This window comes from Aquarana catesbeiana, linkage group LG02 (genome assembly GCF_042186555.1).
Source record: "Aquarana catesbeiana isolate 2022-GZ linkage group LG02, ASM4218655v1, whole genome shotgun sequence".
Taxonomy (NCBI): Eukaryota; Metazoa; Chordata; class Amphibia; order Anura; family Ranidae; genus Aquarana; species Aquarana catesbeiana.
The window spans coordinates 684,268,326-684,287,024 of NC_133325.1; the positions used below are offsets into that span (position 1 = coordinate 684,268,326).

Consider the following 18,699-nt stretch of genomic DNA (forward strand, 5'->3'; position numbering starts at 1 on the left):
GAGGTCTTCGGAGGAGCGGAGAGGACGGTTCGGGTGATATTGGGAGACAAGATTTGTATGTTGTGGTTAGTATTTTGAATTTAATTCGCTGGGCAATTGGGAGCCAGTGTAGGGATTGGAGGAGAGGGTTGGCAGCCGCTGAACGGTGGGTAGGGTGGATAAGCCTGGCAGCAGCATTCATGATAGACTGAAGAGGAGGGGATAGCCTTTGTAGAGGAATAGGGCTGCAACTAACGATTATTTTCATAATCGATTAGTTGGCCGATTATTGTTTCGATTAATCGATTAATAACTTTAAAAAAAATTGTGGTGTATAATTTAGTTAATATGTAAAGTTTAAAAAAGGCAATTTATTCCTAAATATCTTAATACGCAGTGGTAAATATAAATAACCAACTATATGGTTAGGGAGTAAAATCTTTAATCCTCTCTGATAATAACAGACAGAAGAGATATACTCCTATATACTATTAGAGGTTGAATCTGGACTCAGATCAAATTTTTTTATTTAAAGAAAAAAAAATTCTAGACTGTTTTGCAGATTTTCAAACAGAACTGTAATATTACATGCTTTTCTGCAGCTTCTCCATTGAAGTATATTAAACCAAAAAAGCACTGTTTTGCATTGAAAAAGGTCCTTGACCCTTTCCAAATACACAGCAGCTGAAAAAAGCATCGATGTGAACGTTAAATGAACTGTAGTGTATTTCTGCAAAAAGCACCAAAAAACACATGGGTGGGAACCAGGCCAAAGGCTGGATTCACACCTATGCCGTTTTAGTGCTTTTTGCATTTTGCAGATTTGCACTACAGTCCATTTAACATGGTTTCCTATGGAACACGTTCTGTAGTGCAAATCTGCAAAATGCACTAAAAATGCATAGGTGTGAATCCAGCCTATAACATTTAGTAACATAATGGAGTTAAAAAGAAAATAAAAAATTTGTTTATTTATTGTGCAACAGTGAAAGTAATATTTACAGTAGAGATTATTTGTTCTTTTTGTACTATATAGGGCTAATTTTAGCTTTTTTAAATCCATTATGTTACTGGCCGATTAATCGATTATGAAAATAGTAATCGATTAATTTCATAATCGATTAGTTGTCGATTAATTAATGCTCTACCCCAATCCGTCCGATTTTCTCCTACTTTATCCACTTTCAGACGATCCCTGAAAACTCATCTCTTCAGGGAAGCCTATCTGGCCCCCACCTAACAACTGTACATTTATCTTCTCAATCAGCACATCACCCATAGTTATTACCTCTTGTATCTCTTGACCTTCCCTCTTAGATTGTAAGCTCTAAGGAGCAGGGCCCTCTGATTCCTACTGTATCAAATTGTATTGTATTTGTACTGTTTACCCTCAAGTTGTAAAGCGCTACGTAAACTGTTGGCGCTATATAAATACTGTATAATAATAATAATAATAATAATAATTAATCGATTAGTTGTTTCAACCCTATAGAGGAAGGCCAGTGAGAAGGGAGTTGCAATAGTCAAGGCGAGAGATGACAAGGGAGTGAATGAGGAGCTTGGTGGTTTCATTTGTTAAAAAGTGTCAAATTTTAGAGACGTTACGGAGGTGAATTCTTCAAACTTTTGACAACGACAGAGGCATTCTGACTATTAAAGTAGTTTGAAAAGGTAAAACTTTTTTTTACCTAAATGCATTCCCTGCTTTAAAGTAAATAAAACATTCTGCTACTTTCTATGCAACCCCAAATACTTATCTGAGTCCTGTATCGACCGAGAGCTGTGCCTGGCTCCATCTGTTCTCGCCCTTCTCCCCCACGACCTGAGTGCTGAGTCACGCTGTGTGCATCTATAGACACACACAGCGCGACTCGGAAGCAAACCCGAGGGGCACCTCATAGCACTGTTAATTTTGACGTAAAATTTTGATTTTGTTTCAGTCATAGTCTTTTGACTAAAATGACATTTCTGTTTTAGTCATCTGACTTGTTATAGTCTTGGTCATATTTGATTCGACTAAAATACCCAGCTGAGCTTCTGCTTTCCTTGGAGCTCCACCTGTCTGTTAAATACCCAGCCCTCTGAATCTATCCGCAAGCTGTATTGGCTGAGAGACGCAGGCTCCCTCTGTCTGCTGCCTGGGAGTTCTGGAACAATGTCCTACAAACCACAAAAGAGGAACTTCTCCATCGGATTCACGTTTGTCTAGATGTGCTGTGTTTCTCCTCCCAGCATGGTTGCTTAGCATTGTGTAAAATAACAGCCTACCCAGATCGTCCAGTTCTCTGCCCTGTGCACTCTCTCACTTCCATGTACTTCCCTATCCCCACTTGCAGCCTGGCATTACGGCTAATAGAGTTTACAGTTTTTCGTTTTTACATATATATATTTATTATAATATTTTAAAGTTAAATAAATCTGTGTCTGTAGTGCATGTTCAAACCTTAAAGTGGTTGTAAACCCTCTCCTATACCCAGTGAAGTGAATATCCTCCTACACTTGTTCATCTGCAGGCTTCTCTTGTCCACAATCCTTCAAAAGAGCACAATTGTTATAAAATCCTTCTGCATCTGTGAGAAGTACATAGGAGGGTGTGGAGAGCTGCAGTTACAGCTCTTATACATTGTGAGAGAGCTGATTGGAGGAAAGGAACACACGCCCCCTCCACATAGGCAGAAGGAACATGCAGCGCTGTATACTGAATAGACAAGCAGTGTGCTTATCTCCCTCCCTGTCACAAATTTTATCTCGTGTGTAGGGAAAATTTCTCAGAAGTAAGACATGCTGATAACAGAGGAATGAAGCACCAGAGAGAAACGACACTAAAGCCTGGTACACACTAGTAGGTTTTTTTCCCATTCAACCCCGCAGGGCTGAACGAAAAAAAAACTGACTACTCAGGAGGAGCCGCTGTACTAACTATCCAATGTTAGTACACTGATCTCCCCTGCTGTTCTGTTGTGTCCTGACAGGAGAACGCCCCCTCCCCCCCCAGAATATTGGCCGGGAGAGCTGATTGGGAGCCGGTCAGAAGACCTTTTTCGGTCATGCCCCTTCAACAGAAACCGGCCAAACTGACTTCAGTACACACGAGCCGAATGTCGGACAGTTTTTATTGAACTGGCCGATGCCGCTCGACATTCGGCCGTGTGTACTAGGCTTTAGACCCTTGGAGAGAGACAAGTAAGCACTATAGATATACTGCATGGGCTTAGTTCAAATTTTATGACTGGGGTTTACAACCACTTTAATACCATAAATAGGTTATTCGATTTTTTTATTTTTTACTCCAGGAGTATATAATGAGTAGAGATGGGCCAAACACCCCGAACCGAACCCCCCCCCCCCCCCCCCCCCCGGTTCCGTTCGTGCCAGGGCTTTCAAACAACGCAAAACTTCGGGGCCGAACAACAAATCCTATTGAAGTCCATGGGACCTGAATTGGAGAAATCAAATGTCCATTTTAAAGGCTTATATACAAGTTATTGGGCATACAAAGGGTATGGGGTCCGGGTACTGCCCTGGGGGACATGTATCGATGAAAAAAAGTTTGTAGAAAAGATAATTTTTAAATGAGCAGTGATTTACTGAAGCTTAAAATGAAAAAAATAAAAATTCCTTAAATCCCATATTTATCGGCATATAACACTTACCCTAACTTTAAGAGGGAAATTTCAGGAAAAAACTTTCCACAGCCCCCTGCACATTACACAGCCCCCTTTCCCTGCACAGTACACAGACCCCTTTAATTATAAACCCCTCCTGCACTCGCAGGAAACCCCAGTCTCCTGGGACAGCATTGCCAGCATAATCTGAAGTTGAGAAAACTTCACTGTCTGACCCTTCTCATACACCGCTCCTCCTGTGTCACTGTCATTGTAAATCAAAGTTTCTAAATACCTCAATTTTAACGCTGCTCTATCGTGGACCCAGTCATGTGACTGCTCTTCTCAGCTGCTTCATTGACAGTCACATGACCACTCTCCTCCAATCAAAAGCTACATTTGAGGAGAAGGCGGAGCAGGAGGAGAGCGGCCAGAATGAGCGGCGTTAATTGAGGTATTAGTGGCTTTGATTTACATGGAGAGTGACACAGGAGGAGCGGTATATGAGAAGGGGCTGTCAGTAATTTTTTCTTAATTTCAAAGTATGGCAGCGCTGTCCCAGGGCAGGAAGAGGCGGGGCAGCCGGCATGACACCCCCCCAATGGGTGGCCCGTCCGATCCCCGACCCCTGTTGGTGAAAAAGTTTTTTTGGCATATAACACGCAGGCACGGTTTACCCTCTATTTTCAGGGGAAAATAGTGTGTATTATACACTGATAAATATGGTATAGTGCCTGGGGGTCCCCTTTGTCAGAAGTGGATGGAAGGCGCGTGATCAGACGCGCACATCAAAACAGGTTATGTTTAATCATGATAAAAAATATATATACAGACATGAATTACATCATACAAATACTACGTTGCATAAAAACAGGTGACAGAATAAGCACTAAAAAGTTAAAACTGGGGTATGCCCATGTTGAGGCAAGTAATTAAAAAGGCTGACGGATTTCGAGGGTAACCTCTTCATCAGAGCCAGGAGAACAGGAGCACAGTCTGTACGGGCCAGTAGGCCGACATGTGTACATGGAAGGGAGTGGCTAGTAGGAGAGTAAGTCCTGTAGTGGATAACTAGTTATTTTAAGTTCCATACCAGTCCCCGTCCAGGCGTTCTACAAATATATAGGAAATGCAAATATAATTGTATTTCCCTTGCGGTGGTGCTTGACTGTCAGATGTACTTGTCTCCAGTGGGTATGGAGGAGCAGATGCAACCTGTATGCATCCTTGGGGGTAATAGTGCCGTACGATCCTGGAAGTTGGAGGGGGGAGGAGGTGTTCTTGAGGTGGCTGGAGCCTTGGATACCTGAGCGTGAAGTGACTTTATGCCCGGGATAGGCCAGTATATTTTATACATGATTAAACCTAACCTGTTTTGATGTGAGCATCTGATCACGCGCCTTCCATCCACCTTTTACTAAACAGTCTCTTCCAGACCACCCCTGGTCAGCTAAGGCAGCGGGACACGCTTCACCATCTTCTCCGGTTCTCCCACCTTCTACAATTCTACCCTTTTCATATAACAAACGGCCTCACTAGCGCAGGAGTATTTCTCACCATACCTTGCCCTCGGTCCCCTTAGTCAGCCTATAAAGTGGCGAATCTGTACTGTGTATTCAACCTGCTGCAGCAAAAATGACATTTGTAAAGCCAAAAAAATTGCATTTTCCCTACAAACTTTCTTTATTTTATAAACAATGGCTTGTGGAGCCAGTCTGTATGATGAGGCCACAATTTAGTACACTCGGAACAAGATTAGAGATTTTTTGGATAAATTCTGGTGTCTGTTTCGCAGACTTTGGAGAGGAGTATCAGATGCAGAAAAATTGGGCTTTGGGTGTTGGTGGTGCCTTCACACCAGGGATCCTCAAACTATGGCCCTCCAGCTGTTGCAGAACTACACGTCCCATGAGGCATTGTAAAACTCTGACATTCACAGACATAACTAGGCATGATGGGAATTGTAGTTCCTGAACAACTGGAGGGCCGTAGTTTGAAGACCCCTGCTTCACACCATAACCATGTAGAGGTACTGATGAATTGGCCTTGCTTTCAAAAATTGGAATTATATGCACCTGTCAAACAGGTGCAGAAAAATTGGTCCTTGGGTGTTAATTGTGCCCATGAAACCTATACCAAAAAATTTCTTCATGATAAAATCAACACCCACAAAACTAGGCAGCCTAGACAGTCTTGCACAGATTCCACGTCCCACGAACACTTAATCAGCATCAGGGGCTTGATAGCTGCTACTAATCCAGGGATCATTCATTTTGATAAAGGTCAGCTGGTCAACGAAGTCTGTGGACAGATGCACTGTTTTATTTGTCACAAAACCTCTGGCAGCACTGTATGCCTGTTTGGAAAGCACGCTGGATGCAGGGCAGCCCAGCAGCTCAATTGCATACTGGCCAAGTTCTGGCCAGTGGTCTGTCCTCATGACCCAGTAACCCAGTGGATCATCAACTGGAATGCTCTCCATGTCTGTTTTCGCCCTTAGATAATCTCCCACGATATGATGCAGGCGCTGCCAATTGTATGTGGGAGCTGAGAACTAAAATTTTTTTTGAAATGCATTACTGAGGCGGCCCTCTTCTCCTCTGCTCCTTTCTTGACCAACAGAAGCCTCAAAATGAGCTTTCTTTATCGTACATCACGGGACAAAGAGCAGCCATAATAAATACTTTGTGAGTTATACGCCACCTATAGGTGAAAGGAGACTGGCAGATTAATCAAACAGGAAGTCCTCCCCTATATAACCCCTCCTACACAGGAAGTACCTCAGATTTTTGCCAGTGTCTGTAAGGTGGTGGTCACTGATGTGATACACGTGCTTGTTGGAGCATACTTGGAGGTCTGGACGGTTCTATTTAGAATCATGGACTTCAATCGAATCCTTTCAAAAAAGCTGTCAGCCAAAATGGATGGTACACAATCCTCATTGGATAGGAGAGAAGATCCCTAGAGGTTTGCCTGTAATGCAGCCTTACGGCGCTGGACCCTGCGTAATAGAACCCTGCGCAGTGTTTGTTCTGACCAAGGTGCTTTCTTGCAGGGTGCTATACAGTTCCAGGGGAGTGGACCCCAAAATAAGGGGGGCCCAGTCCCTGAAGGCCTTTTATGACAAAGCCCGCCGTGATGGGTAAAGGTTGGACTCCTGTTTATGGTCAGAGTCCTGCAGCAGGAAAGGTAAATCTGAATTTTTGCAGTTTCTCTTTAAAAAAAAAAAAGATTTCTGACTGTCTGGTCTTCTCTCAGTGGCCACTGGGGGGGGCAGTGTGCTGTTTAATCATGCTCTGTGTACTTCTTAGGAGTTGGGCTGCTGTTTCTCCCCCAGCCACTAGAGGGCGCAGACTTGCTCGGTATGGCCTATTTTTATATGGGCAGGAAGTGGAGGGGCGGGCATGTTTTACCATGTGGACAGGCAGGTTCAGCAGGGCCTCTTGAGACATGACATAGCAGACCATGGATACTAATGAAGTGTGAGTTTTTACTATGGGAGAGTTGTGTGGCCAGACAAGTCATGATTATATACTGCATACTTACTATTTAATCCCGGGGGGAGGGGGGGTGGGCTGTACAACTGTAAGTCGATACACCCCTATACCGTGTATCGGTGCACTGTAAGGTGTTGTGTCTCCAGAATAATGAGCATTTGGTCTGCAGGAGCTTACTTTTAGGCTGCTCTGAAGCAGAAAAAAAGGTGCATATGTGCCTGGTTAATTCTGCTAAACTAGTATGGAGCCAAGTGCAGTTGGGCAGGTGCAGCATAGTATACATGCTTGGAAACTTGTTGCTTAAACGCATGTTTGAATAAACACACATTTTGCATAGATACATGTGGCATAAGCACATGTTTGAAAGAGCATGGGCATCGGTGCAGTTTAAGGAGTTGTGTCTCCAGAATAGCATGCATTGGGTCTACAGGAGCTTATTTTTAGGCTGTTCTGAAGCAGCATAGAGGCTGCATTGGATGCCTATGTACTTGGCTAATCCTGCAAAACTAGTATGGGCCCAGGTGCAGTTGAGCAGGTGCAGCATAGTATACATGTTTTAAATACACATGCTTGCTTGAATAAACACAAGCTTGCATAGGCATGTGTCTGCAGAGGCGTGTGGACGTGTGTTGTGTAGATGCAGTATTTTATAGGCATGTGTTGCATGGACGTGTGTTTACATAAACGTGTATAAATGTTACATAGGTATGCGTGTTTGTAAGAGTGCACGTTTGCGGGCTTGCGTAAGCGCATGTGTGCATTGACGCCTGTTTGAGTAGATACATGTTGCGAACAGGCCTGATCGCTGTTGATTAGAGCCTAAGCAGGATCAAGCCTGGTTAGTATTTTGATGGGAGACTGCCCAGGAATACCAGATGCTGTAAGCTGTTCCACACCTGTGTGAGGGAGACATCTGAGGCTGCCTGTATTTTGAGAGTATGTCAGGCCAGAAAATCTTAGGGCAGTCACTGAGGTGGTTTGCTCCATCTTTAGCCAGGAGAAGCTTGGTAGGTTAAATACGCTTCTTTGGGCCTTCTGGGTCTGCCACAGAGTTGTCAGTCTTTTGCCTTGAATTTGACTCTTGGAGCAGAAGGTATGGGCTTATTATTGGGGAAAAGAAAACCTTCTGTTTCAGATTGGCTCTGTCCATTTAGTGTTGACCTCTCTGCAAGAGATTTTGGGGTCCATAGTCATCAATGACGCATATCTTTATGTGCTGCTTTTTTCCAGGCTCATCAAGGGTTTCTGCAATTGCAGTGCAAAGTTGTCTCTCTTTTATTTTTGTGACTCTGCTCTTCGGGCTGGCCACAGCTCTGAATCTCGGTATACCTCAATAATCTTTGTTGAGGTTTTGGTTTTCCATTCGATACATTTCTACGTATAGTCCTACTCCAGGTCTTTTGTAGATGAACATTCTCTGTCTGGAACATGAGGATCCAAGCATTGAGTTGCCAGAGGACTCTGTTCCCAGGGTATTGCAGAGCTCAAATTGGTTGTTGATGGTTCGGAATCTGGAGAAAGTGAAATTCTTCCTTTCAGGAGTTTGGAAGATAATAACCACTAATGTTAGTCTCTCCTGTTGATTTGAAGGTGACTACAGTTCAGTGGACTTGATCTCCACATGAAAGAACACTGCCCTGCAATATCTTGAAACTTTTGGCCAGTACACCCGACTCTGGATTATTGAATGAATCCGTTGTAAATTTAATCCAACAATGCCTCTACAGTAGCATATATTAACCACCAGGGCAGCACCAGGAGTTGTACGGCTCAGGAAGGTGAACCACATTCTGTCTGGGGCAAAACAGGTGCGGTCTCTGTCACCAGTACATATTCCAGGTATAGAGAAATGACAGGGGAGTTTCCAGTCATAAGCAACTAATGCCGAGACCACACAGTCCCTGCTCCCTGAGACAATTTTTGGCAATCTGCCAATGGTGGGGAATTCTGCAGGTGGATCTAATGGATTCCAAGTTCTACAACAAGTTGGATAATTGTCTGGCATGAGAGTCCTACTGGCAATAGGGGTAGATGCACTGGTAACACCTTATGGACCAGTTTTCCCTAATTGACAACTTCCCTCTGTTTCAACTACTGCAGCATCTTTTGATTCTGGGAAGTGGTACCACCAATAATAGTGTTAGCCAAATTAGCCCAGGAGGGCTTGGTACACTTCCAGTACAGCTGGACTTAATGGTCTTGTGTCCTGTTATCTCCACACTGTTGAACGCCTAGAAGCCAGCTTCAAGGAGCTTCAATTACAGGACTTGGAAATATTTTATGCCTCGGGTGAAGCCAGGTAGAGGCACCCAGATATATATGTGAGTGGGAGGTTTGTTTCCTTTCTCCAATCGGTAGGGGAAAGGAGATTGGCCTTAAAGCGGAATTCCACTTAAAAAAAAAAAATATTAAAAGTCAGCAGCTACAAATACAGCAGCTGCTGACTTTTAGTAATCGGACACTTACCTGTCCCAGGGTCCAGCGATGCTGGGGATCGAAGCCCCGCTCATCCCCTCCTCTGCTCGGCGGCGCCGGCATTCTAACTGTGGGCGCCCGGCTGTAGCTTCACAGCCGGGCACCCACTGTGCATGCGCGTGCTGCGTCGTGATTGGCTGTGCAATCATCTGAGACCTGTGACATGTCCCAAATGATTGACAAGAGGGAGGGGGCAGAGCTGATCTCCCTTTTTGTGCCTAGGGAAATGTCGTCAAGAGCCCAGGTGCTGAAGGAGGCAGACTACGAGGGACCCCCTAGCAACAGGCATTTAGAGGTGAGTAATAAAAAAATTTTTTTTTATGCACATAAATGACTTTTTTTTGGGTGGAACTCCACTTTAAGTAACATTAGGGCTCAGATTCACCCGTTTTTTTTTTTTTTTCCAGATGCCGTTGTTTCTCGCTCCTTGATTCATACTTTATACAGGGTGTAACGCAGACAGTTCCACCTGTCAAGCCACTCTTGTGTCATTGGGACTTGACTTTGCTTTCGACTGTCCTTGCAGAGGCCACCTTTTGGTGCCTTTTTGTCACCTTTTGAACCAATTGTTAGTCCTTTACTCGGAAGGTGGCTTCTTTGGTTGCTATCACCTCAGCAAGTGGAGTGTCAGAGCTGACGTCTCTCTCATGCAAGGAGCCATTCTTGGTCTTATATCATAAGATGATGTTGCGTCCTCATCCATATTTATTGCCTAGAGTGGTTTATAGTTTTTACTTAAATCAGGACAGTGTCTTGCCTGATTTTCTAATCCTCCATTGGCAGGAGTAGGATCGCTGCATACTCTGGAGGTAGTTCAGGCTTACTTGGATTGTCGGCACAGGTCAGGAATCATGGATGCCTCCTGCCCTTCCTGGGCTTTACTGGCAGCAAAACCCAAGTTAACTATTATCATTGGATCCGCCAATTAATTATTCAAGCTCAGGCTTGAAAGGGCAAGGTCCCCACCCCTTTTTTTGGAATCACTAGCTACCAGGTGTGTGGGGGCATCTTGGGCCATCATGTGTCAGTGGTTATGGTTTTTAAGGCCACTACATGGTCTTTGGTTCATAGATTCAGAGGATTTTAACAGATGGATATCAAAGCCACGGAGGATACTGCTTTGGCCACAGTATGTTACGGGCGGCAGAATAAGTTCTTCTCGGGTGGCAGTTTCTACGATTGTGTGTCCCTCCCCTCAGGGGCATTGCTTTAGGACATCCCACATAGTAATAATTATGGCTGCTTTGTGTCCCGTGATGTACGATAAAATTGAATTTTTCCTACAGCTTACTTGTAAAATCCCTTTCTTGGAGTACATCACAGGACACAGAGGTCCCTCTCTTTTTTGGGATATTCATTGTTTTGCTACAAAACTGAGGTACTTCCTGTGTAGGAGGGGTTATATAGGGGAGGACTTCCTGTTCGATCTGCCAGTGTCCATTCACCTATAAGTGGCATATAACCCACATAGTAATTATTATGGCAACTCTGTGTCCCGTGATGTACTCCATGAAAAGGATTTTACAGGTAAGCTGTAGGAAAAATCCAATTTTTCCGCAAGACTGTAACCCTGCAGAGTCTGGAAAGGCATTATATAAACCCCTGTTTAAGGTGTCCTCGAGATATTTCATCTTCTTTTCCCTCTGTTGGGGCGAGATGATTTCCGAGACTTTCCCCTTGTAACGGTGGTCAAGGAGGGTTGCCGACCAATAATGATCCTTCGCCTTGACTCCACAAATTCTCGGGTCCTTTCGCAGGCTTTGAAGGATAAGGGAGGCCATGCACTGCAAGTTTGCGGGAGCATAAGAATCCTCGTGGTCACTGAGAATTGCAGTATCTGGAACTGCCTCCTCCCAGCCACATACTAATCCCAAGGGTTTTGGGGATGGAAAACCATCTCTTAAGGTTTGACGTAAGTCTTCCTCTGCTTGAATGCATCCAAAACTGCCAGAATCCTCCTCCTCGCACAGGTACTAGTTAATGGCTCTCTGCTGCATGTGCAGCCACTGCAGCATTGCCAAAGTCGAGTTCCACCTGGTAGGCATGTGTTGACTAGTTTTATGTGTATATTAGTGTTACCCGTGTACTATATTTGAGATTTAATATCTCTCAGATAGGATTTGGGTTAAATGAGAGTTCTTTGACCATGACAACATTTATTGGTAAGTAGTTGAAAGTCTATCTAATACACAACCATCTATCTATAGTCTACACCAAGGAAGAAAATATTAGGTTAAAATAAGAGAATTACTTGAAGGAATACAGAAGTATATTCCTTAAAACATCTACAAACATATTTAGTAATTTAGGCAGACCTTTTCCATTACTACCCTTTGCACCAAGTTTCCATTCTGGTGGCTGCTCTCCCATAAAGTGTGTGTTTCCCTCCCATCTAGTCTGTGTATGTCAGGGATATGCAATTAGTGGACCTCCAGCTGTTGCAAAACTACAAGTCCCATCATGCCTCTGCCTCTAGGTGTCATGCTTATGGCTGTCAGAGTCTTGCTATGCCTCGTGGGACTTGTAGTTCTGCAACAGCTGGAGGACCGCTAATTGCATATCCCTGGTGTATGTCATTACAGGCTGATGCCTCACTCATTGGCATAACGGGGCTCTGATTGGTGAGCTTCCCTATTCCTGGTTAAGGACTGGCTACATCTCTAATCCCTATACTTCGCATAAGTCAACCCCCTTTAGTGCAAATCCTTGTGACTATTTTGAACAGGAGATTAACTTGAATGTTCCTGGGAAGTTAAGTATTGATTACGGGTTGGCCTCCCTTCATTGCATATCCCAGCATGGGATCCTTTGAAGTGAGTATGTGTAAAATGATGAAGTTTGGATCCCATTGTATACATAAGTCTAGGCACCGAATTGTCTGGTCTACCAGAGATTTCTGTGAAGATAATGTTACGCCCTACATAGATCCAAACTAAATGAAATATATTCATAATTACAATATTTTATAGCTATTAATGGAGATTTCACATAAACTCATAAGGCAACAATTAGCATACACCCAATCATTGTAGGACTATTTCCATATACACATACTAGACAGTATTTACAACACAATGTACAGTATAAGTCCCCTAACTTTCATATTTACAAATGACCCACAACAACCATATTTATAATATAATGTTCGATTGCAAGTATAGAATTAGTATACCTGTTAATTTAAGGTCTTCTCATGATGACTGCCGTGTGTCCCCACACAAAAGAGGTCCATAGCTTGATGACAGAGTATTATATTCCCACTCCTTTCTATACTGTGGCTAATGTAATGCTCCCTAATTTGTCACGTTACCTAGCAAATGTATATTGGGCACAGCTCTTCCCCTTCATCGGGTGTCCCCATGGAAAATCGCTTTCCATGGGGGCATCCGTGCGGGGGTGCTCCCGAGCCCTGCTTATGCGTCCATTGACACAGATGGCGGGACTCAGCCCTGCCCACCTCTCCCTTGTCACTGGATTTAATCTATCCATCTATCCAATGGGGACAGAGACAGCTGCTGGAGCTGCTTGGCTCGTGGACATCGTTGGAACTGATGGGCTCAGATAAGAAAAAGAGGGGGCTCTGGGGGCAGCTGCAGCAAAGAAGGTTTTTCACCTTAATGCATAGAATGCATTAAGGTGAAAAACCATGAGGCTTTACAATCACTTTAATATCAGTTGATGGAGATTCCACATAAACTAATTGTCTAACAATGAAACTAGGCCACACATAAGTAATCTGCAATTGTCCCTTTGTGGTCGCCAATTATGTTGACCAAATATATATATATTTTAATATTTTCCTGATATGCTTTGGTAAATGAGAGTTCTTACCCCGAAGTGAAAGCTTCAACACAACAACAACAAATTTATTGGCAATGCATACTAGCTCATTCTGCCTTTTGTCTTACAGGTTTTGTTTTTATTTTTTATAGGGTTTACAACCTCTTTTAAGGGCCCTTTCACACTGGGGCGGTTTGCAGGCGCTATTGTGCTAATAATAGCTACTGCAAACCGACCCGAAAATGCCGCTGCTTTGTCTTCAGTGTAAAAGCCCCAAGGGCTTTCACACTGGATCGGTGCGCTAGCAGGACAGGAAAAAAAGTCCTGCTAGCAGCATCTTCGGAGCGGTGAAGGAGCGAAGTATATACCGCTCCTTCACCACTCCTGCCCATTGAAATCAATGGGACAGCGTGGCTATACCGCTGGCAAAGCGCCTCTGCAGAGGCACTTTGCGGTGGTTTTTAACCCTTTCTCGGTGAAGGAGCAGTATATACTTCGCTCCTGCCCATTGAAATCAATGGGACAGTGTGGCTATACCGCCGGCAAAGCGCCTCTGCAGAGTCGTTTTGCGGTGGTTTTGAACCCTTTCTCGGCCGCTAGCGGGGCGGTTTTACCGACGGTAAAGCGCCACTTACAAGGGCCCTAAGGGATGGTTCACACTGCTGTGGTGCGAATTTTGCGCAAATTTGACTTGATTGCATTGCAAATTTTCATTGCAAATTCTTTGTGTTCTGGTGAATTTACTGCGATTCTACGGCAAATATTGCATTGAATTCGCATTGTACACGGATCAAACTTGCACAGGACTCTTTTTGTACGCAGCTTAGATTCGCAACGCAAAAACTATGTTATTTAAATGACTTGCGAATTTGAGTGATTTATTGCTCAAATTAGCAATAGAATTCGCAGCAGTGTGAACCGGACCTCAGAGAGCTCTAACACATTACCGTACACAAACAATGAGAGAAAAGACTTAAGACAATTCTCATTCCTTCTTTTTCAATGCTTTTGGCATGTCATTTTTGTTGGGGGGGGGGGGGGGGGCGATGCCCTGTTTTTAGAGGCATCCAGTTCCCACTTCCTCCCGGGGCTCAGTGGCACCAGAAACAAGTTCACCTCTCCCCCCCCTGCAATCTTCTGGGACATGTCACATGTCCCAGAAGATTGCCCGGCCATTCTTAGCGCGGCTTGCGCATTGCTTGCCCGGCTGTGGCTTCACAGTAGTGATGCTGGCGCCACAAAGAGGAGGGGGAGAGGAGCGGGGCTCTGCTCGCCTGCATCGCTGGACCCTGGGGCAGGTGAGTGTCTGATTATTAAAAGTCAGCGGCTACACTTTTTGTAGCTGCTGACTTTTAAATGGGTGGAACTCCGCTTTAAGTATCTATGACAGGCTGGCCACCTTTACTGCATATATAAATCCTTTGAGGGATCCTTTAAAGTGAATATTCATAGAATAAAGAGGTTTGGGTTCCATTGTTTACATAAATGCGGCAGCGAATTGTCACTGAAAAACCTTCTCACATACGGTAGTAATAATTTGAATATTCCCCCTATCAACTTAACCCATCCCCACCTGTAGAACAGGGTCTTATGAGGCGATATATTTTACAACCACAGTGATACAACTAACTTTCTGATGATATTCAAATTTTTTGAGAAGCACCTGCATTTCAGTTAATGTATTTTAGTAATTCAATTCAAAAAGTAAAACTCATGTATTTTATAGATTCATTACACACAGAGTGATATATTTCAAGCATTTCTTTCTTTTAGTTTTTATGAATATGGCTTACAGCTAGTAAAAACTCAAAATTCAGTATTTTAGAACCTATCTTGTTTGTAGCCCGGGGACTGCTTGTAATTCTAATTTTTCTTTTCGTTTATTTTTGGTCACTGAAAATATGTAGCTGACTAAAACTATGACGAAAATATTTTCATCTACGAAATTAACACTGCCCCATAGGAAGTGGCTTCCCATTGTGGCACATCAGTAAGAGAAGGGGCCAGAGCTCCAGCGGGGGATTCCAGACGTTCAGGACGGCTCTATGCAATACCACTGCATAAACCTTCCTACAGCACCTTGTGTTTTTTTTGCCTGCAAAGGTGTACATTGATCATGTAGTTTCATGGTGTCTTCTGTTGACCTGTACACGCAGCCTATAGTAGATTATATCTTCACATTTCATTGTCAGAAGTTTCTTTTTTTTTCAAAACATGAGGCATGCAGCAAGCTGATCCAAGCTGGCAAGCTAGTGTATTTCCTTCACTAACAGTCGCCTCTGCTGTGAGCGCTGTATAAACTGTACGTAGCCTCATCAATATACAGTGCTGTGTTCCGGCAGTGGGACAGGAGCTTCTCATCTCACTCTCAGAACAAAATTGAACCGAGCTGTGCGCTACTCTGAGTACTGGGCTTCCACTGATGCCTGAGGCAGAGTTTGTGAGATCTGCCTTCCCACCTCATACAATTATGCCGCGTACACACGGTCGGACTTTTCATCTACAAAAGTCCAACGGACACTGACGGACTAAAGCTGGCTGGTAATCCGATCGTGTGTGGGCTTCTCCGGACTTTCAACAGACTTTTTCAGCCTCAAATCCGACGGACTTTAGATTTGAAACATGCTTCAAATCTTTACGTCGTAACTACGACGGACCCCGAAATCCGCTCGTCTGTGTGCTAGTCCGACGGACAAAAACCCATGCTAGGGCAGCTATTGGCTACTGGCTATGAACTTCCTTATTTTAGTCCGGTGTACGTCATCACGTACGAATCCGTCGGACTTTTGTGTGGTCGTGTGTAGGCAAGTCCGTTCGTTAGAAAGTCTGCTGCAAGTCCGCCGAAAGTCCGCCGGAAGTCCGCCGGAAGTCTGTCGGACAGGCTGTCGGACTTTTGTAGACGAAAAGTCCGACCGTGTGTACGCGGCATTAGAGGTAGCTTTGTATTCATTCATAGAATACAAAGCTTCCTCTGAATGACTGAGCAGTGCACAGCCCTATTCGATTTTATTTCGGGAGTGGGATGAGAAGCCCATCCTGGTGCCAGTTAACTCAACTCCATTTTGTTCTGGGATCGGGACCGTTCTTGTCCTGATCCTGAATACACCGATGTATACTGTATGTACAGTAGCTGAGGCATACATCCAGTGCAACTGTTAGTGCAGTAAAAAGTTAATTTTGGATCAGGTTGGTCCAAATGAACTATTTAAAGTTAAAGGAGAAGTCCAGCCAAAGCTCGTCACCGATTTTCAGTCCAGGCACTGCGTCATCGCGACAAAGTCTGGATCCGCCAGGCACCTAGACTGACACCCATCTCAGCAAGCCACTGAGAGCTTGAGATGGCTGCTCCGCCCCCTCCACAACTCAGCACTCCAGTGAGTGAGGAGGGGGCAGAGCAGAGAGCTGTGACTGACAGTCTACAGCTCTCTGTTTTATGGAGCCCTGAAAAACGAGCGATCTGTGGTGTTCGATCCCTCGGTTATCAGTGCAGAGGCGCCAGGGGACGGATGCAGCATCAGACTGATGCTGCTCCACCCAGGTAAGTATGACTCCCAAAAAATTAAATAAAATCCTTTACTTAACCTGGAGAACAGCTTAAAGGATAAGTTCACCTTTTGTAACATGTTACACCAATATTAGGGGTGTAACATGTTACAGATGCACCGACCCCTGGTCTCACAGCTAGCAGGGGATCTATTCCCTCCTAGATGTCACTATCTGTAAAAAAGGCGGCCATGCAGGGCTCCGCCTGCCCGGCCGTATCATCCATTTACAGTGTCCTGTGAAATTGAAATCGTCAAGGTCCAACAAGTGCCTTAGCCGCTGTCGGCATGTAGTTCTCAATGAACTACCATGGCGCTGTTGATTACTGTAGTACTTCATTCTTCCTGTCACAGTGTAACTGCCTGGCCATATCAGAGGTATGGCCAGAAAGATGCACAGTCTGCAGGACCGAGACATTACACCCACGATCTGCTGATTGTGGATGCAACGCTTTACAGGTCCATTACAAAAAAAAATAATAAATGCATTTTTTTTTTTTTACCTGCAAAAAATTGTACATTTATTTATTTATTTTTAAGGTAAACTTCTCCTTTTAATTGCTTCTGTTAATTTGCCTCGTGTATAAAAAGGGTGACTGAAAGAAATGAACCTGAGTGCTGCTACCATTTGTATGTAGGGCAGGTTAACCGTATTACAAGTATGAAAAAGAAGTGTCAGCTTTAGGTAATTCTAACACTTCTGATCCAGTTGTAAAAATGGAAAGAATGTGTCTCCTAGGGAAGGACACACTTGACAGGGCTATATTCTCTGTAGAAACTTTAATTTGAGTATATGCTGGTTGTCACCAAGATTGAAAGTAGAATTTTATAGTTTGTTCCGTCAAAGCCTTTTTTTTTTTTTTTTGTATCTTGAATAGAGTGGGGGAAAGGTTAGACCCTCTTCCTGGTTTATACTGATATACAGGACTCTCCTAGAGAGACTTCTTTCTTCTCTGCCTGCGTGACAACATGTTTGACAATATGGTCCTAGCCTTCGCCCTACGTCACTGAAAAAAAAAAAACTATTTATTTCTGTCTGTATTATCCTTTGCAGTTTTACTTTTCATTTCTGGTCTAGTGAAAATGTTATAAGAACAGAAAGTGAGGGTAACCTTTCTGTTGAAGCCCAGTATAGCAGTATTAAACCAACAGGGGACCTAACTCTTCCTTATTCTATCCAAAACGGATAAAAACATTTTGACATTTGCCAATGTCGAAGCTGGTTAAACTCCTGCGCATGCATGGGAATGAAGTCATCCCCATCGAGCCAATGAAAGCTGCGAACATTTGATACCTGGAAGCCTGCCACTCGAAGATGTCAGCAGCCGCCAGGGACCTTCAGGACATTGGATCACTGGAGCCAAGGTGAGTATAGTTCCGCTTTAAAGACAGAGGAAAGGCATTTGGTTAGCCAGTCAACTAGCATTTTCACAAGGAACTCAGCTACATGGGCTCACATATCCCTCATGACAGGTTTAAAGTCTAGCTGTGAAAATTATCCTTGCAGTGAACTTCCCACCCCCAAAACACACACACACACAGTCAAAGGACTAGATGCTTGTCTTTCAGTAAACAAGGGCCAAATGTTGTGCGGCATCGGCCGGTTCAATAGAAACTGGCTGACATTTGGCCTGTGTGTACTGCAGCCAGTCTGACAGAAGCTGGCTGAGAGCGCTGACCGGAGTGTTCTGGCAGGGGGGGGGGGTCTGTCCCCCTGTCAGAACACAATAGCAGAGCAGGGGAGATCGCTGTACTAACAGTACAGCAGTCAGTTTTGTTCATCCTTGCTGGGTTCAATGAAAAAAAACTTCTAGTGTGTAC

General features: G+C 44.1%; 1 protein-coding gene across 4 annotated transcripts in view; it reads left to right on the forward strand.

The window, feature by feature from the left end:
• RABGEF1 (RAB guanine nucleotide exchange factor 1) overlaps positions 1–18,699 on the forward strand; it is a 125,229-nt gene that overhangs the window by 12,505 nt on the left and 94,025 nt on the right. Inside the window, exon 1 of one of the 4 annotated variants that reach the window (XM_073616753.1) lies at positions 18,020–18,243. The exons of 2 other annotated variants lie outside the window; for them this stretch is intronic. In XM_073616753.1, coding sequence (XP_073472854.1) covers positions 18,194–18,243 — 50 coding nt within the window. In that variant the 5' untranslated portion in view covers positions 18,020–18,193. Of the gene's footprint in view, positions 1–18,019; positions 18,244–18,699 lie in introns of those variants that run through there. One more of the 4 variants, XM_073616756.1, reaches the window with a different exon arrangement.